This window comes from Cervus elaphus, chromosome 12 (genome assembly GCF_910594005.1).
Source record: "Cervus elaphus chromosome 12, mCerEla1.1, whole genome shotgun sequence".
NCBI classification, from domain to species: Eukaryota; Metazoa; Chordata; class Mammalia; order Artiodactyla; family Cervidae; genus Cervus; species Cervus elaphus.
Window position 1 is genome coordinate 63,977,117 of NC_057826.1, and position 20,571 is coordinate 63,997,687.

The 20,571-nt window shown below is 38.4% G+C and overlaps 1 protein-coding gene across 1 annotated transcript in view; it reads right to left on the reverse strand.

Annotated features, from left to right (window-relative positions):
- Positions 1-1,019: 1,019 nt before the first annotated feature.
- CHP1 (calcineurin like EF-hand protein 1) overlaps positions 1,020-20,571 on the reverse strand; it is a 34,884-nt gene continuing 15,332 nt past the window's right edge. Inside the window, exons 3-7 of the mRNA XM_043919188.1 lie at positions 19,368-19,448; positions 15,490-15,617; positions 7,330-7,391; positions 3,095-3,217; positions 1,020-2,967 (exon numbers count right to left, since the gene is read on the reverse strand). Coding sequence (XP_043775123.1) covers positions 2,914-2,967; positions 3,095-3,217; positions 7,330-7,391; positions 15,490-15,617; positions 19,368-19,448 — 448 coding nt within the window. The 3' untranslated portion in view covers positions 1,020-2,913. The remainder of the gene's footprint in view (positions 2,968-3,094; positions 3,218-7,329; positions 7,392-15,489; positions 15,618-19,367; positions 19,449-20,571) is intronic.

Sequence of the window (20,571 nt, forward strand, 5' to 3'; positions counted from 1 at the left end):
ATTTTAAAACATCAAACTGGAAAGCAAGCAAACAAGGTAATGGCTGAGTAAATATACATCAAGTTGGTAAAATATTATGCAACCATTAATATAAACAGGGAAGAACAGTTCATATAGGGAAATACCACAAGGTTAATTTCTAAAAGCTGATATCTCATGTTATGTTTCATTTATGTTAAAAATATGTAATGGATGCATAGACCAAGGGAGATAAAAATTGATTAAGGGGATTCTCTTCAAACTGCAAGTAATGTTGTAATGTTCTTAAAATTTTTTTTTTACAGTATCAGTTGTTTTATTTTAGACATAGACTGTATACCTATGGCATGGTCAGTAATATTAAAGTTCCTCCAAAACTGATGTTATGGTTACTCCACTATTTTTCACTTTCTCCAGATTGTAAAATTACTCAAAGTGAAGCAAAGCTAAAACAGTGCAAGTTATTTTGAATGGACTTTTGAGGCAGAGGGATGGGAAAAGAAGGTGGTATCGTGTTAGAATTTATAGGATTGACTCCTATAGGATTTGAGTCCTGTGGCATGACACTAAACTTTAAAATAAGAAATCACTCATACCCTATATAGTGGACTGAAACTTCAAAGTGTGAAAAGCCAAGTAATAATACTTGGGCACACTACATCACTGAGACTGTGGACAACTTAATAACAAGCAATAGACAGATATCCCATTTTAGACCTCTTCTACATTTAAGAAGTCAGGGGTTCAAGAACAGAAATGGAATCCCACCTGGACAGAGTGGGAAGTGGCTGAGGCTGTCAGTCATGCTCAGAGGCATTCAGTGCCAGCCACGAGACAGACACTTCTGCCTTGTATGTCCAGGCAGCAGCAGATATAAATACTGACAGAATCTCATGTCATGCTCAATTATATTCAAATAAATGCACTTTATAGCACAGACATAAAGCCGAGTAAAGAAGACACATTATGATTTCAAACCTGAAGAAAGGGACTGAGTCATGAAAAATTCTTATAAAACATGAGGACAAAAATCAACCAAGTTGTTTTAACCACAAGTATTTATTGATGGATCAAAGAATACAATTTTAATGGAACAATAAGGCACAACCGTGGATTAAAACACAGCCAAAAGGAGGAAAAAGCCATCATCTTAGGAACTTTAAATATGCAGGTCAAGAAGCCTCTGAAGTACCTCACTAACAGACCAGTGTTGGACAGTTCTTCCCTTTTATACAATTCCTATATTACATCACTTGATCACAAAGTCACACTGATACTTCACTATGAAATCCTCTCTCATTTATACTTGAGTCATCCAGCCTGGCCACTCTTTCTTAAGCACTCTTCCCAAACGCTCTGCAGTGTTTTTTTTTAAGCAATTCCCTTCCTAAAGTAGTGTGTATACATCTTGGATAGCCTTCCAAAGCAAGGAAACAAGCAAGCAAGCAACGAGTCAGTGAGAATCAGCCAAGGACAGATACATGGATGAACAGATGCATAAAGATAGCTCTTAGGATGACCACAGCCTGATTCAGTGACATATATACTAAGCTGCCTTGGGGCAGAGGAGTTGCTCTGGTTCAAGCAAAGGCTTGTAATGCCACTTCAGGTTGTGTCACCAATGCCAGAGCTCTCATTCCTAAGGGATTAGCAGTAGTCTATGAGAGGGGCTAGGAAGTCAATGTAACCAGGCAGCTAATGACACGATACATTCAAAGTTTTGGACCTGTATTAAGAGCTGACTATGGCATCCAGCATTAACTTGTGCCAGGTGTAAAATTCAGAGATAATTTTGTGCAAAACCTCAAGACATTGAGGACAATTTTTAAATCTTATGGACTGGGATAAGTTAGGCACTTATCTTTCTACTTAGACATGTGAAGTGAAAAGCATTCCAGGGAACATCACACTAAGGCATAAATCATGCTGCAGAGGTGGGAATATTTTTAGGGTGCCCAGCCTCCTTGTTCAAAAAGCCATGAGAAAGACACCAAGCAAATGGTGAGAGCAGTCATTCTGGTGGTGACATTATCCTCAGACGAAGTAAGCTGCAGGCATATGGCTAATTTCTAGAGAATCAACACTGTACTAACAAGAGCAGCCACGTAGGTATGTGTGTTGAGAATCAGAGGCCAGAGGTAGAGCGACCTGGGCAAGCCACCTAGAAGACTTGGCTCTACACCTCTTATCTTTATCTTTCAAGAGCATCTCTAACCAACAGCCCTTTGGTGACAGAGCAGAGGGGACCAAGAGATGGTCAAGACATTCTTCTGAGAGAAGTGTTGGTTACTGAAAAGCTCCTGGGGAGGCAACATCCCAGATACCTATTTAAGAGTAAAGGTAGATTAAAAACTGCCAGACCACTGAACTATACTGCCAAGTCTGAAATATATTTAACAGGCGTAACTGGGGATGCCAAGTAGAACAGGGAAGATGGAAGCTTAATAAAAACCAGGGATACTGAAAGACTAAGAGAGTGGTAGGTTGGGCAAAAGAGAAGTGGAAGCAAAGGACATATAAAAAAGGATGAAGGAGCATGCCAAAGCCAAGCTGGTGGGAAGGCAGCCTGGCTATGGTTCACATCCAGTCAAAGAACTTTGCTGGCTGGTTCTTGGGTTGATTCCCTCTCACTTTCTCAGACTGGATGGACGCATGGCATTCAGCAGCAGAACAAGGGAAGGTGACATTTAGAAATGGAGATATCCGGCGAACAACACTGAACAGAATTAGACCGGGTGTACCATTCTGTAATGCCCCATTTATACACCAAAGGCAGGTTTGCGTTGACGGAACATATTTGGGGTTGTCATGCAACAGCAGTAGTACTTTGGGAGAAGGGGAATGATGGGGTAGAAGTGGGACTGGTGGATAGGAGGGCTTTCAAGTTCCAGTTCTTAAATACTAGAAAGCAAGAAATAGTTTGGTCTCAGTCCTTTAGTGAAGAAATCGGATGCTCATTTTCTGTTCTACGTCCACCTTCTCCAAAACCTGTTTAAAAAACAAACAAACAAACCCAGCTACAGTTACAAAGGTTACAACAGGAGATGCTGTGTCAAACTCTTCTCTAATGTTTTTCTCCCTCTCTCCTGCGTAGTAGGATTTGTAAGTGACTGACCTTAACAAATTCTGTGAAAGAGATGGCGCTGTCCCCATCCTGATCAGCCTCCTGGATGGTCCTGTCTGCAATGCTGCCCAGCTGCTCATCTGAAATATTCACTCCAACCATCATGCGTAGCACCTACAGGACCGAGAGCCAGGAATTATGAGAGACTTAGCGGTCACAAGGACTCTCTTACTAAAATTTAAAAAATAAAAAGCCACCCCCACACTCTCTTCCTTTGATATCCTCTATTATAACAGCCAAAAAGCCTAAACACATATCTTCTCATCTAGGCCATTTTAGACAATAATATGAGCAGAACTCTTTGGTAAAGTTATTGAATAGGAAGGCAGACCTTCAGGGAGAGTCCTTTGCATTTTGGTCTTCTCCATTCTTCCTGCCCAGGATGTGGACATGATGCCAAACAACAGTCATCCTGGGACCATTAGATGAAAGTCAAATGTACTGTGGATGCTACAGTAAGAAGCAGCCTGGTTCCTGGACATCATTTATGTACTGTACGAACCTGGACAATATATTCCCAGGCTTCTTGTTGCATGAGGCAAATTAGTCACTTATAGGCTTAAGTCAGTTTGGTAAGACTTTCTGGAATCTTAACAGAATACAGTTTGCTTTAGCAATGCATTAGCTCAACTATTCCTAAAGTATGGTCAAGGAACATAAAGATCCTTGAGGGGTTAAATACTAAATCCCTTCTTTTAGAAAAATGACAAGCATAGTTAAAGGGCTGTGAGAACTGTGATAAAGAGAATTAAAAAACACTTTCACCAAATTTATCCCCAAACATACCAAAAAAACCACCGGCTCCCCACTTATTCTGCTAACATTTTTAGGGTGTGAATATACATTTAAAATTGCTACCTTAAACAAAACAAACAACTCTTAATAAAATGACTTTTAAAACAACATGAAATGGGGGACAGGGTACTTTTATGATGCCTTGCATTGCCCTAGTCCACCACCTGTCTTCAACAGGTAAGAGCTGAGCTTTCCCTGAGGAAAGAAAGACTTTCTCAGCCAGCTGTTCACAGGGCTCCCTTTGCCCTATTCCTTTACACCCTTCCCCAATCTCTTAAAATTGATTTTTAAAAGTACATTATGGGATATTCTGGGGAAAAAAAAAAAAGAACTGAAATACTGATTTGTATCAACACTCCCTGATCCCCAAGTCAATTCTTAAAAACTGGAAGTTGTACATTTGGGGAGAAATATATACAAATTAAAGGATAAATAAAAAGAGGCAATGCTAGCAAAAACTTTAACTGGCCAAGCCATTTGTCATCTTCCTTGTGATTGGGATCCCCAGGTGGCTCAGTGGTAAACATGCCATCTGCCAGTGCAGGAGATGTTTCCAACCCCTAGGTCAGGAATATCCCCTGGAGGAGGAAATGGCAACCCATTCCAGTATTTCTGCCTGGGAAATCCCAAGGACAGAGAAGCCTGGCAGGCTACAGTCCATGGGGTCGGAAGAGCCGGACAGGACTTAGCAACCAAGCACTCATGCAGTGACTGTGTGGCCAACTAGACAAATCCATCCTGAAACAGCAGTTTCTTTAGGTCCCAGTCCAATTATTCTCCGAAGTGTTTTACTTTTAGAATTATAGAGCTGAACTGTGTGTGTGTGCTGTCTGTGTACGGTGGGTATATGACTGGTGGTGTAAAAATCACTCACCCGCTCTGTCAGTGAGGGCACACAGGTCCCAGCAGCCAGTGGCCCACGCTGTCTACCCAGGCCTCCACACCTGGCCAGTGCCCTTCCCACCTCTCCACAGTGTCACTTTTAGCTCCAGTCAGAAGTTTATTAGCAAATGGAACTTTTATTATTACTGTTTTTAAAATGAGTGATGAGGTTTTCTGTATATATCTGTTATTAGTTTAAGAAAGCTCCCATCTCTCTCTGTTTGAAGACTTAAAAAAATCATGAATTGCTGTTGGGGGAAGGAGAGGAAAAAATTGGGAGGCTGGGACTGACATATACATGCTACTCTATATAAAACAGATAACTAATAAGAACCTACTGTATAGCACAGGGAACTCTACTAAAAACTCTGTAATGACCTATATGGGAAAAGAATCTAGAGAAGAGAGGACATACACATGTAACTGACTCACTTTGCCGTACGGCAGAAACTAACATCACACTGTAAATCAACTACACTCCAATAAAAATTTAAAAATTACAAAAAGTATGTTAAGTCAATATCCCTACCATAAAAAATCATGACTGGATGATGAATTTTATAAAAATTCTATGAAAAAGAACATTCGATTTTTCTTCTTTAATCTGTTAACAATACTACTGGTAGGTTTTCTACTTTTACACCAACTTCAAATTCCTGGTATAAAGCCACCTTGGCTACAATATAGTATTCCTTTTATATATTGCTGGATTTGATGTGTTAATATTTTGTTTTGGATTTATATATCCATGTGAGTAAAAGAGATTGCACTGTAATTTTCTTATTATAGTCTTTACAAGATTTTCATGTCCAAGTTATGCTACTCTCTTAAAATGAGTATAGCAACTGTCTTTATTGAAGTAAACTGGTATGCAGTAAACTGTACACATTTAAAATGTACAACCTGATAAGTTCTGACATATGTACATATAATTGCGAAACCATCATCCCAATCAAGATAATAAATATATCCATCACCTGTAAAAGTTCAGTCAGAACTTTTTATAAAAATCAAACTAGGAAAATATGAATACTCAGACTTTCCTTATGACAAAAAGCAAATTTTTTTTTAATATCCACTGAGTAATCAAGAACTGCATAATACCAAATGTTTTAGAAATGGCAGCATTTAGAAAAGTAAATTTTGTAAACTTTGGTAAAATGTTCAAATTCTCTTCTTGCTAGGATAACATTAGTTCTCTGACACCTCAATAATCCATAAGCACATTTGTTCTAAAGTCATTTCAGGCCTGAGGAACACTTTAGTCACTGACTGGCGCTCTGGCCACATGATCTCTTCCTCATACCCTGCCACAGGCTCTTTTATCTTAATAGGAAAAAAGAAAAAATCAACCATCCATTCCAAAATATATCTGTCTGGCGGCTAGATCTGGACCAGAGGATAAAAACTTGCAACCATAGAGTGATTGCCTCTATTTTTCTCTTCAGAACTCAGAAGCCCATATGTAGCAATTTTAAATAAAGTGAAATCTTCTTACAAAAAAAGATGTCCCCAATTCAAAACCAAAGGACACAATCATTGACCTGCAGACTGTTTTCATTTTTACTATGACACAGAAATGTATTAATAGGAATACCCTGGGTTGGTCCTTAATTTCAGCTGAGAAGATTTCTCAAAGCAATGAGTTCAGACTCACTTCCAGGTAACTAGAAAGCACTTCACTTTTTAGTTCTATCTTGAAATAGAGAAACCTCCCCATGGAAATTCCTGAATGTGTTAGCCCCCTAGGATCCTAAAAATATGCAAAATTTTTTAAAGTTATTTTGTTTGATGTGGACCATTTTTAAAGTCTTAACTGAATTTATTACAATATAGCTTGTGTTTTATGTTTTGGTTTTTTGGCCACCAAGCATGTGGGATCTTAGCTCCCTGACCAGAGATCAAGCCAGCACTCTCTGCACTGGAAGGCAAAGTCTTAACCTCTGGACCTCCGGGGAAGTCCCATGATTCATAAATATTAAAAAAAGGAAAAAGGAGAATTTTCTCTCCTCCTAAACTTGTGTTTAGGAAAGGGGGAACAGGGAAAGAGAAGGACAACACGAACAGGATGAAACGCCAGTCGTTGCCATTAGGACTGGGAATTATCTATTGGGAGCAACAAAGAACAGTGAACCATGGCTCAGCGGACACTGTCCCAGCAGCAGTTCCTTGACTCTTATTTACATCAGGCCTAAGGACATATGAAACAGCCGCATTTACCTAAGTGTCATCAGAATTACCAATAAGCTGCTTTGACAATAACTGAACTATTTGATCTAAACCATCTCACATGTTTTGGTGCCAGCCTGCACTTAAAAGATATTTAATTAGCTTTTAAACAATGGTGACATCTGTGAGAACTCAATGAGCCATTTCAAGTTTCCCCAGGTCATCTGTTCTGCTTTATCCTATATATGCAGGACGGGATGCTGCATATAGCAGGTGTTAAACAGAGGCTTACTGAAGGAAAAAACAATTCCTGCCCACATCACCAAGTCAGCAGGGCCCAAACACAAGCTAGCCGTGTGCACTGGAATTCTCCCACATACCTGTAACAGCTCATCACGGGAGATCTTGTCATCTTTATCCAAGTCATACAGTCGAAAAGCAACTGGTAGGAAAAAACAAGAATTTAGTGGAAATTCAATAATGTTTTGTCCCTTCTCAAAGAAACAAGTATATAAAGGACACCAGGTAGAAAACTGACAATGAATTAATAGTTTTTCCAAGAGCAACTGCCCTTATTTGTAGAGATTTAAAGACACTTGTAACTGATTTTAAGACACTTTAAGGAATTGGGATGCATCTCATAAATGATGGCATCTTAGCATGGATGAAACACAGCCTTTCATTGGAAAAATAAAAAATATAAATCGAATGTCCTTCTTCTTAACTTAGAATGTTAACCCTCCCTCCCCCCCACAAAAAACCCAAATCCCATCAGAGATTCTGTCAGTTAGGCCATCTCTACACAGACCATCAAGTCTTCTCCACCGTCAGGGAGAGTCAACAACAGGAGCCATACAGGCACCAGACAGCAGACTACAGGATGTATTACTGTGGAAAAATGACCACTTCGGCAAATTCGTGTCAAATTTCAAATAACTGTCAACTACAAATTGGCACTTGCCATCTACCTCTATAAGACTGAATCATGTGCTTCTGCAGCCGCTGATTTTTAACATCCTGTAAAAGGAGTTCAGGGTGGAGAGCAGAAATGAGGTACTCCGTGTTCTGGGAAAAACTGGCAGGACAGCTCTTCAGATAGTTATGTATTTTCAAGAGCTGATTTTATGAGACCAATTCTTGCATCTTCTCATATCTAGAAAAGCACTGAAATCCTTCATGGTGATGTCTGCTCCTCATGATGAGCATTAACCTTCACAAGACTAGCAGAAACTTTCTACAAAATATATGTGCCTGATTGCAAGTACTCCCCCTTCACCCAAATCACATATACTGGCTTTCCCTGCTGCCTCTTTGGAGCAGTTTCTCAGAGCTATCTGAAATGCTGTGTCCCAGGCTATAGTCTTCATTTTGCCTCAAATAAGACTTGACATAATCCTCTTCCACTTGGGAGTCTTGAAGGTAAAGGAACTTGTCTTCAACAGAAAGACCAAGCATTTGGTGGTCTCCTGGCCTCTTCATGCTTCTTCCTCTTTAACGATAGGTAAATCCATGGCTGATTCTTGTCAATGCATGGCAAAAACCACTACAATACTGTAAAGTAATTAGCCTCCAACTAATAAAAATAAATGGAAAAAAAAACAAACACAATAGATAGATCTTTCAGAAACTAGGATATTTGACAGAGAGAATTCAGAAGAGCAGAAATCACTCAGACAGTGTCATGTTCCTAAAGGGCCACCAAGTGAATAGTGTGGTAACACTGGATGATTTTATAGGCACTGTGAGACATCACACTGAGGACATGACTACCATATAATAGCTGAATGTTGTACTTTCGAGGCTTTGAATCACCTCAAGTATGCCGCTAAGATTTTTTGTTTTCAGCAGTGAAAACCAAAAGGTACTTAAGGTACTGAAATTACTGAAAATACCAAAAGGCCCATATCCATTGCTTTATAGTTATCAAGATACACAGATTTAGATCTGGTTCCTTGAAATTCACAATCCAGTAGAGAACACCACACACACTATGCACTTTAATACATTCAAAACGCTATCATACACATGAAATACCAGGGAACACAGCATACTGCAGATGTGTCTTTCTGGTTCAAGTAACATTTGAACAAGGTATTGAAAGATAAACAGAAATCTGATAAAGGACGGATTCCAGGCAGAGCTAACACTGAGAGCAAAGGCATGAAAACATGGATGAATATCTACAAGTTTAAACTTCACCCCTTGCCTCCCCCAAAAGGAAAAAAAAAAAAAACAGGGAGGAGGGCGGTGAGTCCACTAAAAGTCCAAGTAAGAATTTTAGAAAAATCCAATTTACTTTTTGTAAGGTACATATTAAAATTCTCAAAGGGGGAGTAAATAGGAGAGATTTTCCCTGATGTTTGTCAGTTTTCTTTAATTTGGTTAGTTGAGTAACTATGTTTACCAAATTTGAGATTTATATGATTAGGAAGTTTTTGACTCCCAAGGAAGGGACAGGATCATAAGTGTTCCAAAATGAATGTGTGTTTAATACAGTATTACCAACTTGAAAAAGAACAAATGTAATGTACATGAATAACTGTATCACTTTGCTATACACCTGAAACTAACACAACATTGTAAATCAACTATAGTTCAATATAGAATACATATTTAAACACATACACATACCCTCTCTCTTCTGCATATGCTGTTATCATTCTAAAATACCATAAAATGTGTTATTTACTAAGCAATGTTTAGGGTGATTTTGGGATAGAAATCTGCTTGCTATATAACCCATAAATATGCGTCTGAATTTCTTAATTGGATACTGGAATAAACACATTTCTTTCTGACAGAGTATTTAGAGAAACCTGAAAAGCTAATTTTTGAAACCTAGCTGCCATGGACTGAATGTTCCAAATTCTTGTGTTGGAACCATAAACTCCAATGTGATGTTATTAGAAGGTAGAACCTTTGGGAAGTAATTAGGGTTAGATTAGCTCATGAGGCTGGGGCCCTCATGAGGATATTAATGCCCTTATAAAAAGAGGAGACAGGAGATCTCTTAATCCCTCTCTCTTTCTGTCTCCACCTCCCTCCCCATGTGAGAAGACAGCAAGAAGACTGTGAACCAGAAGAGGGGCCCCCACCAAGAACACGACCATGTTGGCAACCTAATCTGAGTCCAGTCTTCAGAACCGGGACAAACGTCTGCTTAGGTCACCTATTCTATGACATTCTGTTAAAGCAGCTTGAACAGACTAGACAGCCCCAGAGGGGTAACTAGAGAGATCACGCGATAGAATCTTTTAGAAAAAACTGCAGTTAACAGTACTTTCTTAACTGATTTGGATTTCCGTCAATCAGCTCTGGTCCTGAACCAGTAGAACCAGCATTTTCCCCGAGATAACTCATGGTCAAATGCCAAATGACTGGGCCGTTTTGTTAGCTTCTCTCTTTCCTCTCTTCCTGTCCCTTTCCCCCATTCTTGGTCTGTGACTTGGGACTCTCCTGTCTCCAGAAGTATAGTTTCTCACCTCGAGCCTCAGGGCTTTACATGCCATCTAGTGCTGATGGCTCCCGAATGGGCAACTCCAGCTTGGATCCCTCCTCTGAGCTCCTGATGTTGACATCAGAGCAATACGCACAGTAGTTAAGACTCTGGTTCTGCTGAGTCCTGCCTCTGACAGCCTACTTACTATGTCTAAGCGAATAAGCCACTTAACCTCTCTGTGCCCCAGCTGTCCAAGAGGTGCAAGGTGGGAGTAACAGAATCCACCTCAGAGGGTTGAAGACTGAATGCGTTAGTACATGGAAGGCGTCTTAAACAGTGTCTGGCACACAGGAAGAGCGCGATCAGTGCCATGTACCTGCGTCACCTCTCTGCTTTCCTCTTCTCTCCTCTGCCCTGCTCTCACTCTTTCCTTGATCATGCTTCTTTGTTCTCTGAACATCAAGCACTCATTTCTACCCAAGGACCTTTATACCTTATACCTTTATACCCTCTGCCTAGACCACACTTCTCCTATTCTTGGCATGGTTGGCTCATTCTTAGCTAAAGCTTCAACTCCTCACAAAAGTTTCCCCAGCCCCTCATTTTAAAGCAGTGACACCCCCATTCATTTCTCTTCTCACCGTATTCATTTTCTTCACAGAAGTTGCCATGATCACAAATTCTGTTTATTCATTTGTCTTTTTCCAAATAGTCTGTCTCCCTTATTGGATCATAAGCTCTATGAAAGTAAAGACCTTTTCTGATTTATGCATCATTGTATCCTGGGCCTAAAATAGTGTCTGGCATTCAATTTGGTTTTAATGATGAAAGAAAATGAAAGCTCTCAGTCAAACCTTTACCTTTTAATCACTGTTACTTTATTTAAAAAAAAAAAAAGTAGTAAAATAAACTTGACCCTTTTAAAGTGTACAATTGAATACTTTCACACTGTTGTGTAAACATCACCACCATCTATCTCCAGAACTTTTTCATCATCCCCAATTCAAATTCTGACCCATTAAACAATAACTCCCCATTTCCCACTGCCTCTAGGCCCTGGCAACTTTCTATGAATTTGACTGCTCTAGGAACCTCACACAGGAGAAATCAAATAATATTCATCCTTTTGTGTCAGTCTTATTGTTATTTAGTATCAAGTAAATTTATCCATGTTGTAGCATGTGACAGAATTTCCTTTTTTAAGGCCATTTAATATTTCATTGAATGTACATACCACATTTTGTGTATCCATTCATTTTTGATGGACATCTGGATTGCTCTGACCTTTTGGCCATTGTGAATAATGCTGCTCAGTTTCTTCTTGGCTACTCTCCCAAACTCCACTTCACCAATACTCTTCATCATCCAAATAAAATGTCTTCATGCAGACTCATTTCCCACATTACTCATTATGTGTTATAAAAAACAAATTACTTCAGAGGACAAATAGAATACCAAAATGGAAGCTTATCGACCACTCCCTTGCTTACCATGCTCTGGAGAATTCTAAGATGGGTTGTACCTTCCACGTAAGACATTATAACCTCAATGACCTGAAGGGACTAATAAGGAACCATTCCTGGAGACAGACAGAATAGCAGTACTATGTGTGCTTGGGCCTGTGCCTATATAGGTATAGCTCAGCCTTGTTCATTGTCCTTGACATTCTTTCACTGTGGCATGAAAAACAGATAGGACAAAGCATGCTCTCAGAGTTCCTGAAGAGACTATTCTCTGAGGAAGATGGACTATAAACAAATTTGCCTTAGTAGCAAATGTGTTGCTAGGTATATGATGTTCAGCGGTTCTCTTCAGTCTACAAGAAGCACCTTCTTGCTGCTTCCACAGCTCTGTGGTAAATTCAGAAAAACCAATATACAGACAGAGAAGCAGACATCAAGGACTCCTTCTGTAGCTTTGGTTTCACTGGTCTCCTTACATGAATGTGATCCTAACATACAGGATGCAACCGAATTCTAATTCATATTCAGCTTTCTGTAAAAGCTGATCTGAAAGCCAAGACTAAAGTAATGGTTAAAACCTATGCATAACTTGCACTTGTTATTCTGTCTCACCCTAAACTCTGCCATTTCTGTGGCACTCTGGACTTCTCCCTTCCTAACAGCAGCTCACCCATGGCTTAGGGGGCATCCTGTATGTCTGTCTCCCCACTGTCAGATATGAACAGGGAAGCACATGGCCTAAATGCCACTAAAGCCATCATGTGACCATGAGGAGCCACACCTTTGGATGAAGCAGACCCTAAGGATGGCAGAGCAGAGCAGTAGGAAAAACTTGGGTCCTTGACAACACAATCAACCCTGACTCGTGCCGCACTGGACTTGTAAAGTGAGATAATATAGCTCCTTACTGTTGAAGTCAGCTGACTCAGCTGAAGGTATCCTAGCTGATACACTAAGTAACTACCATACCCACTAATGCTACTTGGAATATTTTCTTTAGAGTCAATGTGAATTAATGAATTTGCTTATCCATTCATTCACTGATGAATACAGGTTGCTTTCTCATCTTAGCTCTTATGAGTAACGCCACCACAAATGTGGATGTACAGATATCTCTCTGAGCCTCTGCATATACCCTTCACCCCAGGCTGTCTGCAGGTAACATCCTGCATAACTGTAACATACCATCAAAACCAGGAAACCGACAGTGGTACAACCCACAGTTTATCCAGGCTTCACCATGTGTACATGTGCACGTGTGTGTGGTTCTGTGCAATTCTATCACCTATGTAGTTTCATGTAACCACCACCACAATCAAGATATACAGTTGCTCTACAGCCAAAGGGCTCCAAATCACATCCTGTTATGTAGCACAGAATAAAGAAGTATCACTGCATCACAAAGTTGTTTTAACATTTTGTTAATTGTATTTTAATATAATTGGTTTTCTTTATAATTTTATGTTTCACTTTATTCTTTCACAAACATTCTGAGGTGAGACTGATAGTATTCACCAAACTGCTAATGGAATTCATGACTTGAAAAAAGTAGAGCCCACGCTGTAATGGGAATTCAGGTAACAGGTCTGTATTACATCTGATAACCTTTAGAGCCTCCTCTAATCCTGGATTAGAAAATCAAGCATAGTTTTGTAGAGCACAGCGTGTCTCTCAACTGTTTTCTCCTTAACCAACTAACTGATCCACAGACACTCCCCTCCCCTCTGCAATCGTTCCGGCTGACGGCACACAGTACGCTTTCCGCCAACGGGCGACTCCGGAGTATCTACTCCACCTGCTGAGTTGGATGCTTACCAAGAGTCAGGTTGTCAACTATCCTAGAATTGTGCTATCTGTGGTTTTCATAAAACTGTATAACTTAATAGGAAATGAAACATATGTGAAAAGAAAGTTATTTTTTAAATGAAAATTAGTTTGACAGCTTTTGAAAGACTCAAAATCAAGTCACTGAAGAGAGGGGAAAAAAAAAAACAAACAAAACCAAACTGTTGTGAAAGTGTGGCAGGACAAATGTAAAAGATGAAGGAAGAAATGTAAACACTTGGAAAATTCTATTCTCAGAATGCTTTCTGAGTACCTTTAAGATTTCTTTCCACTGAAAAGAAACTGCAACCAGAAATCTTAGACTATACATTACAGATAGGTTCTGTGCAAAAATGTCACACAACTCCCATCAACAGAACTTTATCAAAACAAAACAATATATAGTTAAGACTGATTTGCATTGTTGTATGGCAGAAACCAATAAAACATTGGAAACCAATTATCCTCCAATTAAAAACTAAATAAATAAAAAGAAAGAAATAATTCTAAAAAAACAAACCCAAACAACTCTTGGTCCTACATGCAAAGGTTGGCCAATGAATGTGCTTTTAAATATTTTAAGGTAAATTAAAATGTTAAGCCATGTATCCTTTTCTATGCATGCTAAAGTCAACTTTTTCAATTATTGATAAACTCCTGGTCTGACAATATTGAATAAAAAATAATCTCCTATACTAATGTCAGCATCAGGCAAACTTGTACTAAATATACACTAAACCTCATAAAACATTAAGACACAAGGCTTTGTTTCAAACAGTACTTAGTCTTGAAAGAAGAAAGTGAAATTCACTAATAAACATAGAGTATCCAATAAATTTGAGAATAATTCATCAGAATTCTGTTTTCTTCTATATTCGATTTTGTTTGTATTCGAGTTTTTTGCTGTTCACTAAGGTATATGATTTTGTAGTGAAGAAGAGCAGTGTTTTATTACTTGGGTTCAAAAACCTTTCTTGTCTTATACAACAATATTTATTTCAGTACTTCTCAAACTCTACCTGAAATAGAGGAGTGAACTCATACTCCTATAGCAAGGGAGATCTGGGGATATGGGCCAAAGGCTACAAATTAAAACTTACCATCTTTCAAATGTATGCAAATTTAGCATTATATCCTTTAGTTTATCCATATTTGTTTCAATGTTATAAAGCCTTTTAATTTTTCTTTAAATCATCTAGTAAAAATTTGGTGGGCTCCCCAGTAAGAGAAGCTCGGGCAAGATCAATTCAATACAATTTCAACTTCAACTTGTGTTAAATGAAAAGAGAAATCAATTTTAATTTCTTGGAGAAGTATTATAAGGGATTAGGCAATATCCTACACGAACCAATAAAGGACAGAGGGAAATCTAAGAAGTATGCAAAGAAAGGAGGCAAGAGGCATGGGGAGAAAAATGAAATCTTTCACTAACCTGGCTGTCCACCCCTCTTAAGTGTCATCCCAGCATCTGTCAAATTTTAAGGTGGGCTGGATCTTTTTCACTACTGTCACTCTAGCACTTGATGAAGATCTGTCATCAAATCTTTACAACCTTCCTGTGTGAAACCTCTTAATATCCCATTCTACAGAAAAGGAAACTGCAGTCCAAGGATTTGAAGTAACCTGCCCAAAGTCACAGGGCCAAAAAGTGGCAGTGCTGGGATTCAAATCCAGCCGGTTTAGCTCTAGGGTCTGAGCTCTTAACCACTGTGTTTGAATGAATGATTGTTCAGTAAATGAATGAATAAATAAATGATTTGTAAGAAATATTTGTAAGAAAGCAAATATTTTAAGCCAGAAGACTATCTCCTTACAGTGCAGTTTGTTGCTTCGGCTGTTGAGTGGTTCTGGTCCATTCACATCTTTGCTCTTTTCATTATCCTCAATGGGTCGGAAATGAGCCAAGGTTCTCATGAATCCACGGAAGTTCACCTGGTCCTCTCTGATCAAGAAAGATAACAAAAAGAACATGTGAATCAAGGTGATTATTTCTTATGAATTTAATATATTAACAGTTATAGCTAGAATGGCCTGAAGGTCCATTTAATGGTCTCTTTCCATATGCATGGTACTTTAGAGTTCATAAAATATTTTCAGCTGGTCTTGCCACAACCCTTTGAGGTAGGTATTATTATTCTTACTTTATAAATGATTAACCAGACTTAGAAAGGTAACAGGACTTACCAGAGTCAGTTACCTATTAAATTTACTTACATTTCTTTTCCCAAAGAGGACTGTAAGTAGCAGTTAGGCTGTGCTACCAGACAAGCCAACACTTGAACTCACTGCTTCAGGCTCTGAAGTGAACAGCAAGTTAGCCATTTCAACCCAGTGTCTCCCCATCCACCTCGCATATCTCCCCTGTAGTCACATATACCTAGTGATATTTTAAGGTTAAGGCATATTACGCAACAACTGCTTTTGAAATAAAGTTTATAATACATTTTGAAAATTTGATAAAAAGTAGAAAAATACCACTTCTAGTTCTACCAATCAGTTAGAATCATTGTTAATGTATCTTCCAGTAATTTTTCTGTGCTTTTTGGAGAATTGTGAACATACTGCATATGTAATTTTGTAGCTTGCTTTTTAAAAACTTCTAGGCATGTCTCTAACCAATATAAACACTCCAAAACATTTTAACCATCTGCATAATCGTGTGGCTGTATCATGATTTTATTATTCTCTCACAGTTGGATAGATATTTTCCTCATAATGCTTTGAAAGACCTCTTTATGTATAAAGCTTTTTGGGTACTGAAGATTAGAGAAAATCTTTTCATTGGGCCACAGTTAATCAGTAAACCTTATAAGAAATAATTCTAAAACTTGAATGAATAAAGAATGCTTTTTAATATTGAAAAAGAACGTCCCATGTGAATAGTTATTTATCTAAGGCAGTCATGGAAAGAACAGGTGGTCTGGTTCCCGCGGCTACCTAAAAATAAATCCTAGTCTTTGTTTGTCCCCATTGAATAGATGTGGTATATCGGGTCTCAAGTGCGAGCAGACATACAGATCAGAGACCTTCTAAAAGTAGAGTTCAAAGGCGACGTCATGAACCCTTTGTACTCCAAAGAATGACCTTTCATTACCTATAAAAAACACGAGTAAGAGTTGAGGAATCATGGAATGTGTAATAAGATCAGAGTCATATGCCAGAACAAATAGGTAAACATATATCACTGACATAATGTCTCTGAGTAAAAGGAAACTAAATACCAATGTCCTACTTTCAAATCTCATTCTATTAAAAAAAAAAAACAAAAAAGTGAGAGACTTCCCTGGTGATCCAGTGCTTAAGAAGCCACCTGCCAATGCAGGGGACACAGGTTCAATCCCAGGAGGATGCCACATGCTGCAGGGCAACGTAGCCCACACTTGAGAGACCATGCTCTGCAATTACTGAGCTCTAGTGCTACAACTACTGAGGTTCTTAAGCCCTAGAGTCCACGCTCCACAACAAAAGAAATCAACACAATGAGAAGCCCATGCACCACAACTACAGAGTAGCCCCCATTTGCCACAACTAGAGAAAGACCAAGTGCAGCCAAAGACTCACTGCAGCGAAAAATAAATAAAATTTAAACAAACAAACAAACCAAATTGAACCTGCATACGACCTAGAAGTCAAATATCTATTTGTAACAGAGCAAGACGCAGAGGGGGGCTTGCCGAGCAGTGTAGCTCAGCGCCATCCTCAGCCTCCTCATACACACCTCAGTACGTCAGCACTCATTGTGTCCTTAACAAGAGATCAATTAATAAGATGACAGGCACCACTACAGTCACCACAAAGGTGGTCTGGCCTTTATAAAACAGCTTTCCACAGCTGCTTTTTCAAATGATCAATGTGACTAGGGAACACTAAAAAAAAAAAAAAAGTTGGCAAAATGACTCTACAAGGTTTACTTTTCACTGCAAAAGGTTTGGAAACAAAACAGAAGTGAAAGTCATCCCTGGACACAGTTCAATCCTCTGCAAGGGCTAAAAAAAAGAAGTTTAAAAAGACAAGAATTCAGCACTAAAACCACAACTGAAACAAACAGGGCATTTCAGGGAGACAAAAAAATCAGAAAATGAGGAAGAATAGATGATTACTCATGGTCAACATGAACCTGAAAAGGGCAGGTCTCAGTCTCATCGAGTCTTCACAGGAACTGGCTGCCAGTCTTCTCCCGCACTCAAGTTTACTCAGGGACCAACTTCTCAACTTGCAAACTCCTCTGCTCTCAATTCAGAGTTCTACAATTTCCTCTCCACTTATTTTATTGAGTGTTTTCACTGACACTTCAGTCTCATTAAGAACTGGCAACCAAGTAACATTTTAAAGTCCTCTGGGTCTTTAAACAAGTCACAAGGAAGGAGGAAGAGATTGTTAAAGAGATTGCTGCTTAAAACAAGAATATATGATAAGCTTTATTCAGGAAAAGGTACCTAATCGATTCAGTAAATATTGATTCAGTAAATATTGAAGGCAGTATATTAGGTTCAGTGAAGCACATCAAATGCCTAGTTTTAATTACACAAACCTAAATCTGTTTGAGAAAGTATGTGTGTGGTAGGGCAACTATATCCTTAGCCAATGTCAGAAAAGAAAAGTAACATTCTGGATTAAAGGAAGCTAAGAATATATGACAACAACTGAACCACACTGGATCCTACAGTGGAGGAAGGAGATTGTTGGATAAACTGAGAAAACTGGAATATCAATAATATATTAGAATAAAGTAGATTATAGGGGAAGTGGATGAAGGTGGTCAAAAGGTATCAAATTCTAATTATAAGATAAATATATTCTGGGGGTGAAATATACACCCTAGTGATTATAGATAACAACATTGAATTGTATCTTTGAAAGCTGCTAAGAGAGATCTTAAAAGTTTTTATCACAAGAAAAAATAACTATATGCGATGATGAATGTGTTCATTAATATTACTATGGTTATCATTTTTCAATATATACATATATAAAATCACTATGTTATACTCCTTAAATTTATACAATGTTACATGTCAGTCACATTTCAATAAAGCTGGAAAAATATTCTTTTAGTACTTGATAGGTATGGTTAAGTATAAAATACACAATAGTTGCCAGACTTCTTATGAAAAAGAATATATACTACAATAATTTTAAAATACTGATTTATACATTTTGGATATATCAGGGTTAAATAATATATATTGCCAATGTTAATTTAGCTTGTTTATCCAAAATTAATTTAATTTGTTTATTTTTATTTTTTAAAATGTGACTACTAGAAAATTTGTAGTAACTCTGTATGTGGCTTGAACGATGTTTTTATTGGCTAGGACTGAGACAGAGAGCACTCACAAATGAGGCAAAATATGAACAATACAACAATAGATGCATCTGGCTAAACACATACAGGTGTTCGTCATACTATTTGCAAATTCTGCAACTTTTCTATAAATTTGAAATTATCTCTATAGTTTTTAAAATGTTTCATTTTACATCAAAGATAGACAGAGATTAAAGACAGAACTGTGAAAATGGGCTAACTAACATACCTATTTGAAGTTTGAAACAGAGAGAGGGTAGAGATATTGTAGATATGATTGAGTTAGGAACGTCCAATAGGAGGAAGATCATGGTCTGAGATGACCCATCCAATATCAATACTCCAGATTAGCCTCCAAAAGGAAGTCCAACAACTGCAGGTACTCACCCCTCTGGAAAGAAGGCGTTGATGATCCGGTCCCCCAATGGGTTGATGGCAAGTTCTGGAATCCGCTGAAAGTCTTCCCGGCTGCCAAGAGAATCACCTTGGGTTAGAGACCATTGGCCCTTGCATGAACTCCTTCGGTCATGCAAGAGTACAACTGAGCAAGAATATTACCTCCTGGAATTTACTTCTGTGGCAAATTATACCAAATAACTGCAAAGAATAGCACTTTAATAGCTGCCAAGTGTTTCTTGCACCAGCTCAGGAGTGGAAGAAGCCAGATTTGACTATGTCACATTCCAATGAATTCAGCACACAGGTTATGTCAGTAAATCAACCAACAAGCAAATACTAAGCTGTCCTTGTAAATGATTCTTTGAACATGACTATTTTGCACTTAGTTATTAAGTTTGTAGAATGAACAGCAACTGCAAAGTATCAAACACCAAAGAGCTTGAACATGGGAGGAAAAATTCAGAGGGGCCTCTGTACCCTTGGTAAGAAGATATACAGCACTTAAGAAATCAAGGAATTCTTAGATGATATTTACATCTCAGTAGAGAACAAACTGTGATAACTGATTCCATGCTTCCGTGCTCTGAATGGACTTTTCTCCAGTGCCTTCTACAGGCTAGAGCTAGAGAAGTATTTAACCCTTGAACATGGCAAGAGCAGTCATCCTGTCACAACCTGAAGTCTGTTAAAGTGAATCTTGTTAGTTTCCATTCACCCTATACACATCATGTGCTACTGTTAACATACTTTGTCTCATTTTTTCATGTCACCAGTTTATCTGTACCCTTTCAGAGCCAGGAAGTTGTGAGTCAGTGACATAAAGTAACCTGTCCAGCGTTACAAAGGTAAAAAGTGGAAGAACTGCAATTTAAAACTAAGCCTGTGACTAAATAATAACTCTAAGTCAAAACATATGCTCTTTTTCCTAAAAAATCTACACTTCTTTCCCATATTAAATAAACTTTTTGAAAGAAAGGTACTCTCCCAAAAAATGTTTAGCAACTATTTTCTTAAAAAAACAATTCCTGGGTTGATATCCTATACCAGAAATATAAAGCTATCTACAACACAGACAATATATCTATAAAATATCAATGTCATGAAGGACCGAGAAAGGCGGAGGCTTGTTTGAGATCAAAGAGAACTGACTCTAAGAGACATACAACTGAACTCAATGCATGATCCTAGACTA